This window comes from Sinohyriopsis cumingii, chromosome 6 (assembly GCF_028554795.1).
Source record: "Sinohyriopsis cumingii isolate HCF-2022 chromosome 6, ASM2855479v2, whole genome shotgun sequence".
Taxonomy (NCBI): domain Eukaryota; kingdom Metazoa; phylum Mollusca; class Bivalvia; order Unionida; family Unionidae; genus Sinohyriopsis; species Sinohyriopsis cumingii.
The window spans coordinates 138215182-138224332 of record NC_142966.1 but is presented as its reverse complement, the minus strand read 5'-3'; the positions used below and the strand labels follow the sequence as shown (position 1 = coordinate 138224332).

Below are 9151 nucleotides of genomic sequence, written 5' to 3'. Positions count from 1 at the left end.
GTACGAAAACATATTGTTGAAAATGAGCAAAATCATGATTTTTAAAATGTATTTTATAAAATCATATAAAATGAGAACAACCGTATGCGAGCAAATACGTTTAAATTGTTTACAATGAATTTCATTAGATCTTGTTTAAATGTATTGACTGCATAAAGTCGATGCATTATTAAGTGATTTCTCATATTTTTAAAACAGTGAGTTTGATCTGTTTACAGACTGAGTTGTTATTAAACAAAGTTCTTATGTGATGATTGGTCCGTCATATAAACTAACTTTGGAATTGTTGACTCAGCAGTGACTTGTTACCATAAACATTCCTTGCATAGTTATGTTTGTAACTGTCAACAAAATAGTACCTGAGAGTCAATACTTATGTTAAGCAACGACTTATATCAAGCAACAACTCTTGTTTATTAGCAGCTCAAAATTTTTGAATGTGTAGAATCCGATCGCTTAGCACTTATGGAAACTGACTTTCTAACATACACTATTAAAGATATATTTCTATAAATTAAATCAAGTTGGATTTACACGTGGTTCAGAAATAAACTTAGTAAACACCTAACTGTCGGTTTCATAACTTTATGATAAGCGAATTCGATCCTTGTGTGGTCAGGAAATCACCTCCCTGAAGACCCAACTATATATTAAACTATATAAAAAGCACAAATCGGGCCCATATTTCCTGCCAATACTACTTATCTGCGGTTTGCAGTTACAGGTTATTTATAAGGGCAAAACAGTTGAGAGCGCCTGAAGCAATGTATAGCTGAGAATTTTATTGAATTAGATTTTTAAAATTGTGTCGGGAAACCAATGACGAAGAAAAATATATTGAATGTGACCTGTAATAAAACGTAACAAAAAAATAAAAAATAATTTTGAATAATACGAAATTGGTGCAAAGAGATCTATTAACTTTAGTTTATTAGATCAGTTGAAAACCTTAAAGCATTACTATTGAAACATGGCCCTGGTATTTGATGAATTTTCTAATACAGAATTTATTTTATTTACAACACTCTAGAAGGCAAAATAGGCGACGATTGCTCTTAGTTCTGAAATTTCGTAGAACTCATTAAGATTTTGTACATTCATTATATAGATCTTATGATGCAAAAGATGTGTTGTTTTTAATCAGCATGAAAACGGTCGTAATATGTTTTGAGTTTTCAACGATAATTCGAGATTGTTGCTAAAATCGATTTTTACCTAATGATTATGTCATCGCTCGATATACTGTCAAATTACCGCTGACACCAGTGAACACTAAACGCCACGTTGAAATGGAAACTGGTGAAAGGGAATGAGTTGGACGCTACAATTTCAGCATGATGACTCGAAATGTTGGGAACAACACTGGTTCGTTACGACTGCATGAATAAATAAGATTATCGGGGAGACTGTGTGTTGTTGGAGGGATAAACGCCTTTATTGGCTTTGAACACTTCAAGTTTCATATGGTGCACCTTAAGATATTTATTACCACTTCACAATCGTCTATTTTAATGAGGTACTGAATTCGAGAAGTTTGAGGATTTAAATAACTTCTGTAAAATCCCATCGTAGAGGGTAATACCAACATATTAAGAATTGAGGAGTTCATCTAATTTCCTTGGAACAATAGTTGCTGATACCTGCAGTCGCAGTAGTATTCAACTTACTTCACGAAAAGTACTTCGATGGTATTCTGTAGATAAAGTCCAACAATACAACTATTGGAAATATCAACCTTCGCCCACCCGATTATAGCCCTTTCCATTTTTCTGTTCAACTATGTCACTTCACTTGTCCGCTCTTGCCACCCAATATACAGCATTCATTTTCCTTTTCGGCTGAAGGTACCGTGAACTGAACATAGATTTCCTCTTCTAGGGTTTGAAAGTTTCTACCTTCAGCTGCCACAACAAAGAATCTTACACTTGTAGTCAGGATACGCCACTGATTTTGCATAACAATCCGCTCTTAACTTCCGTGAAGTTACTGCGTTACCAGATTACGTATGATGCTGATATTGCGTCACAAGATAAAATCCCCAGTAAGTAATGTTGAAAATAATAAACAATAACGGAAACACTAACCGAGAATATTTATCTATAATATTTACATCACGAAGAATTGGTAATTTTGGCTTTAGAGATTTTGCTTTTTCTTTTAATTGAGATATTACTTTCCTTTTTTGAGCAGGTTTACAGTTTCTTCTTCTAAGCACATTATTTGGGACATATCCCCGAGATACACAAGTTCTGGGCAACACGGGAGCCATCCGAATGATAGGCTGAGAGTTGGCAGCCTCTTCCATTTCGAGGCTGCAATACTGGTTGTATGTTGAGCGACCCGTATTCCGAATCGCTGGCAAGGGAGACAACCTAATCTCACTGGTGTCGAGGTTGTCGTCACTATCCTTCTGAAACAAAATGGAAAAAAAAAAACATTTGTTGAGGGTGGGTCTGCCACTATTTGTAGACGGCGAATATACTTTTTTTTAAAAATAGCTTGAAGTCGGCACGTAAGATCTGAGTTAGTGCAGAAAGGTTAAAGTTAAGGTGCAAATGGAATCAGTCTATGTTGAATGTAGATATATAGATCTTTATATCTTCAGTTTTAAAATACTCGATTGATTTGTCTCACAATTACAATCGAAATAACCACTTGAAACTTACTTCATCTAACGCCTTAAACTCTTTATTGAAAGAAACAGAAATTTTTCAGAGAAATGTTATAGGTATATGTGACATAAAAACTACTATTATTTCAGTGCCTTCACCCATCCTGATGCTGTATGAACGGGTTTAGGACAGAAAATTCCTTTGTTATTTTATTTGCACTGAAAATAATTTGGCGCTTAATACTAGAAATCTATGCACATTGAGAGTTACCTCGTTCCTTTTTACCTGGTTTTGTGGAAGACAGGGAACAACGAGACAAGTGAGGATTACATGCAGAAAATAAATTGCGTGGAGTGGAATCGGCAAGTTGTATTCCAAAAGTGTCATGACACGAAAAAAAAAGACAACGTGAGCCCTTTGACATTATTTTGTATCCCTAAGCACATGTAAAATTTAGGATGGTACCATTATGATTTTAAAATAGTTCTGCATCACGTAGACATATTTTAGGAAACAGTTTAATGTCTACAGCCATAAATTCTTCCCTACAATATGTTTGTAATCTACGTATAAACTTTCATTATGTCAGTAGTTCCTTCGCCACATTTTTAGTCGTTAAACTTGAACATTTGGACAGCAATCGACGTAGAAATCCTACATACTGTTGACAAAAAAATAACTCAAAAAATTGGTCACTTACTTTTGTTTCGTCATCGTTATTCTTATGCACATTGTTAGAATTTACTTTGTTTTTCTTTGCTTTCCTTTTTGCTCTAGCACCCCAGTAAGTATAATTCACAGCAGCGTATTCCAATAAGGCAGCGAAAACAAATACAAAACACATCACCAAATAGATGTCGATGGCCTTGACGTATGAAATTCTGGGCAAGGAAGAGCGCACACCATTGCTTATCGTAGTCATGGTCAAAACAGTTGTAATCCCTGAAGAACAAATTACAAATCAAACCATTTTAGAGAAAACGTTTAATTTTTAGAGCGAAGGGCAGAGATAGTTTGTCAAATTATCCATCTTTACCCACTGATGAATTATAACTACCGCGTGTAACGCCGTCGGTTAAAAAGAAAATAATATACGCAGCAATTATAATAGGAACAAAGTGTTAGCAAAATTCGACAAAAAGTAGAGATGCCTAAAGAATCAATATTTACACATTGTCTTAAACTTAAGAATTAGCAAACTGTGAAGAGTACATACGATTTAGCATCATTCTGAAAATGTCATTAAGGGAGGTATCAAAAATGAATATTATTCCGTAAAATATTTTTTTCCACAGAAAACCAACGCTGAACATCTATGTGGTACATACACAATGTTGGTAAGCTATATCAAAGTACATAACAATAGTTTCTCCTGGCGATGTGGGACCGCACATTGCAGATTATATTTAAATTTTACTGATAGTATATTACACCATTCAGCAAACGAAACAAAAACTAATATGATTCGATAATAAATAATTATTAAAAGGAGTAATGAGGTAATGTTAAAGACTTGAGTATGTGTAATAATTTTGGACTTTTGATAGGCATAGAGAAATATTAATATTAGAAAGAATTTTATGCAATAGAATTTCAAAACGGAAACAAACTTTTTCAATCCAATCACTGTTGCGTTTGAATAATAATAATAATAATAATAATAATAATAATAATAATAATAATAATAATTATTATTATTATTATTATTAGTAGTAGTAGTAGTAGTAGTATCAGCAGCATCAACATTATTAGAAAAAGAAGGTAAAAACATCGAAACAGAAACAAATAAAGATATTTCATTAATAATCATATTGTATTTATTAGAAGAGGAGAAGCCAAATAAATAAACAATTTAAGAAATAAATAAATAAATAAATACCCAATGCCACCCGAGCAGACGTGGCTTCATGGTTGATCCAAAAAGACACCCAGGAGAGCATGACAATCAGGATGGATGGTAAGTAGGTTTGGAAAATAAAATAGCCAATATTCCTCTGCAACTTAAAGCTCAGCGACAGTCGTTGATATTTTCCTTTAAAGAAATGAAAAAGTTCGTAAGGGAAAAATGTAAAATAAATACCCACAACGTCTCCACCAATTTAATTTTGTAATGGGTCAAGCTTTATTATAGTGCATGAAATTTAATTGTGATGCACAAGATATTCATGGTTGCTCTTCATAACATCATCTCAAACTTGTTCAGCGTTATGTTGTATTATAGTATGTGTTTCATGCATACCATCTCATATAAACTCCCGTTCTAGATTATGTTTATTTCAGTACATTAAGGAATTTACTTTATTAAAATGATGTAGCTATATGGTTGCTATATGTTACTTAGAAGAATGGCGTACGACTTGTATGATGCAATGTCATGACGATCGTAAATGTCAGCGTAATATTACACATACAAACACCCCCTACACACGCACATACATATAGACATACACACAAAAGATTGTAGTACTTCAAAAGCAGCAATATTGGTCTGCAATCGATGAGCTTCAGCCACGGTGCAGCTAAATGTGCGATCTGCGACCCTAAAAAAACGTTTTGCTATTTTATTTCTGATAACCTAATACCACTAGCATCTCAAAGTATAATAATAATAAAAAAATATTGACAAACAAACTACAATAATTACAATTATTTCAGCATATATAAGTAAATCTACATGGTAACGTTATGACAATGTATAGGAAATAACTGTATTTGAAAGCTGTGGAAGACTTGCACTTTGTTCCTTTCCTCAAGAAATAAAAGATTTGACAAATTTATCTCGGGAAGCTAAAACATCACATCACTTTACATCGTTGTTTTATCTGATCGTAGTCCAAATCATGATGCTGTTAGAAATATTAAGAGACACATCACGTAATTCACACAAATGAAACGTTAAAATTACAAATACTAGTGTCTAAAATATAGATAGCGGAAAGAAATAAATTAAATAATTTCAAATTGCTTCATTCACCATCAGATACAGACTAATTTTAGGACTCTTAACCGGAATTGCAACCGAATGGATGCGGGTTCGAAACCTGCTATCGGATCAGCACAAATCGGCTATCATTGTGTATCTTTTGGCAAATCAATTTACATAAATAACCATAACGTGTTTCTGTGCCGTCAAACACACACACACACACACACACACACACACACACACACACACACACACACATGCCCGTACTAGAGTGAATAGATGGATAAAAGCTGGCAGTCTCCCTAAATATAAGGTGTATGACAACCCACCTGTCACTAATGACTCGATCTTCTCTATTGCTTTATACTTGATGATAGAAAACTGGGGTAGCTCAACCATATTCACCCCGTACACAGATTTATCACCACTTCGCCAGTACATGTACACATCAGCCAAAGCATAACCGTCTAAATAAAAGAATTTGTAACCATATTAAAGAGAACTGACAATTGTCTGAAAATGAAGTCATGTTGTGCTTACTTGATATTGATTATAATGCTTACTCGATCTTGATTATAGTGCTTACTCTGTATTACTTTTTGTGATTACTCTTTCTTTCGAGTGACGGAATTGTCTAAAGCACTCACCGTTACGGATCACTGCCATCTTTCCTCTGTTTGTGTGGGTTCCAGTCTCGTATTCGGCTTATGTGGGTATGTGAGAAAGCTTGCCATTTGTTTCTCGTGGGTCGGTGGTTCTTTCCTGGGTTTTCCCGGGTTCTTCCTCCACTATTTATACTGGCCGCCATGTATAGCCTATCGTATGCTGAAGAATGGCGGTAAGCTCTACAACAACAACAACAATAACAACAACAATGACAACAACAACGTTACTCTTTCTTGTTTATTGTGCTCAATACTTCTTGCTTATAGAGCTTATTCTTTTTTGCAAACAATGATTCATACCCTAATTTAATTCTGTAACATTCTCTTTTCCCTTTTTCTTCGCTTTTATTGTGTTATTCGCAGATGAATGAACGCTTAATGATTCTTTGAAAAGTAACTAACGTGCTTTTTGCATATTTAGTAATGTGCTAATGACGAAACATATTTTACATATATTTAAATGCTTTTATATGAAACGAAATAATGTATACTACTACTACTACTACTACAACTAATACTAGTATTACCACTAGCACTACTAACCCTACTACTACTACTACTACTACTATTGCTAATACTACTACTACTTCTACTACTACTACTACTATTGCTAATACTACTACTATTGCTAATACTACTACTACTTCTACTACTACTACTACTACTATTGCTAATACTACTACTACTACTACTACTAATAATAATAATAATAATAATAATAATAATAATAATAATGATAAAAACTAATGTGGAAATATGTCAAGTTAGTCAACCAGGACTGCAAGAAAACTAGAATTTAGAAAAGAGTGAAAGTAGTAGGTTATTACATTCAAAATGTATTTGTATCAGAATAGTATTTTAGCGTCTGACAGTAAATTGAAAATAAAGTGTATTAATTCATGAAAAATTTAATAAGGCTGATTGTTTTTTCTTCTGGTGTATTTTATATTGAAGATAAAATATTTAATATAGAATAAGGAAACGTAGTTGTTGTCATATTTTGCTATAAAATTAAGTGTCTAAGAAAAGGCATCTTTCTATCGGATACTCACAGCTCTCTATCTCGACAGTGCAATTCTGTACGTCAAGTGGATAATGATGAAGATCCATCATACACGCAAGTGTAGTAGTAAATCTAAGATAAAATGACGAAAAAATAATACATTCAATCGCTTCAAAATTTGTAAATAAAAGTGGCTATACAAGCAATGCGCAACATCTCACCGTACATTTCAAGAATATTTGGGTGAAGGGCCCAATAACGATTATTATTTTTCTTTCCAGCGATTTCAGTAAATATTGTTTGAACATAGTTAATTACTTCACATAGTCCGAACAAAATGTAATTCTGAATAGTTGGTTGTAGCATCATACATTTAAGATTTCTTTCAGCAGAAATGTTGTAACTTGACTCTAAAGAAGGCCAAAATGTCCTTACTGGACTCCAAAAAGTAGAGTTTCTGAAGCTACGGAGAGATCAGAGTACAACTAATACTGACGGTATGGAGAATGAATCTGTATGGGAAATATGATCGAGCTTTTCGGAGTAATACTGCACGACCTTTGAGTTCATTTTTCCCATATAAATGCATTAACCTTTCTATTATATACTACTTTCTATTATATACTCCTTTCTATTATGTACTCCTTTTGTATTTCTACCTAAGGCTTAGGAATAAAAATAATACACTGCAGGATTCAAAATAATTTGAATTTATGATGTATTCCATTATCACCCCTACAATAAAACGTAAAAATTAAATTATCCAGAATTTCACAAGTTATCATTTTCAAATATTATACTACATGGTTTTGTTATGTTCGTTATCCCCAAATGTGATGGGGCTGAGCTAAAAATTCTTAGCTGTTTAAAAAACAGAACTGTTTTCCAAGATATGTATGGTCTTCTTTTTCTATACAGGGATCATGGATAGTCTGTTAATCCATTTAGTGTGTACGCTAAAGCTATGTGATTGACAATCTAATGCTAGGCAACCCATTTCTATCAAACTTGAAAATGGACGCTCTCAAAAACCTCTTGAAAAAGACCGATTGTTTTATCTAAAACATTTGTGTACTTTTTCATTTTTCTCCAGCAAATGACAATTAGTTCAAACGTTGAATTCCGTTTTCAATAATTGAAATCTGTTTCGTTCGTTTTGATTATAAGTAACTGTACACATCATGAATCTGTACACATAACACGTCACTGTACACAAGAGACATTGTACAAATTACGAGTCACTGTACACGTTATGAATCACTGTATATATCACGAGTCAGTGTATATCAAAGAGACTAAAAAGTCAAAGAAAATCTTTTACGAAGTTCACCCTTCTACGCTCGTTTTACAATGTACTTGCGTTAATACTTTACCTTCGTGTCGATAGATGAATTAAAGGCAATGCTAATGCTATGAGTTTGTCCTCACTGACACCGAAATGCGTGCAAACATAATTTAAATAATTTTACAGTCGATACTTCATGGGCTCAGTTTTACTTGAAGAGTATTGGCAATGTCACATTGAAGACCGTATGTGGTCATCAGAGGAAGGAAATTATTGGATAAGCAATTATAATTAAATTGTGCTTACTTTTCCTGGCACGTTTGTAATGAATTCTTTCATGATATTGGTGTACACATAGTTTGATCTTGTGGCACTCCAAAAATCAGTGCTGTGTTGTAATAATATGAAAGCAGTTCCATAGAGACCCACAATTAATTTCCCTTTTCCCTGCTTGTCATTTGGTGAAAATTATTCGAAAAGATCGCAACGTATTTATGATCAATATTCAAGAAAACGCAAATTACGTCTCTGACATATTAGATACCTTCAAGGGATAGACGTTCCGTAATAGTAAGACCTAATAATTGCACGCATAAATGTAATGGTTTCTGTCAGAATGATTGACATCCCATGTAGGCTGCCACCGATTGATAGACTAGC

The 9151-nt window shown here is 33.5% G+C and overlaps 1 protein-coding gene across 1 annotated transcript in view; it reads right to left on the bottom strand.

The window, feature by feature from the left end:
• Nucleotides 1-915: 915 nt before the first annotated feature.
• Nucleotides 916-9151, bottom strand: part of LOC149798086 (gamma-aminobutyric acid receptor subunit beta-like) — a 50522-nt gene continuing 42286 nt past the window's right edge. Inside the window, exons 5-9 of the mRNA XM_089960837.1 lie at nucleotides 7256-7338; nucleotides 5868-6005; nucleotides 4492-4644; nucleotides 3313-3554; nucleotides 916-2410 (exon numbers count right to left, since the gene is read on the bottom strand). Coding sequence (XP_089816963.1) covers nucleotides 2000-2410; nucleotides 3313-3554; nucleotides 4492-4644; nucleotides 5868-6005; nucleotides 7256-7338 — 1027 coding nt within the window. The 3' untranslated portion in view covers nucleotides 916-1999. The remainder of the gene's footprint in view (nucleotides 2411-3312; nucleotides 3555-4491; nucleotides 4645-5867; nucleotides 6006-7255; nucleotides 7339-9151) is intronic.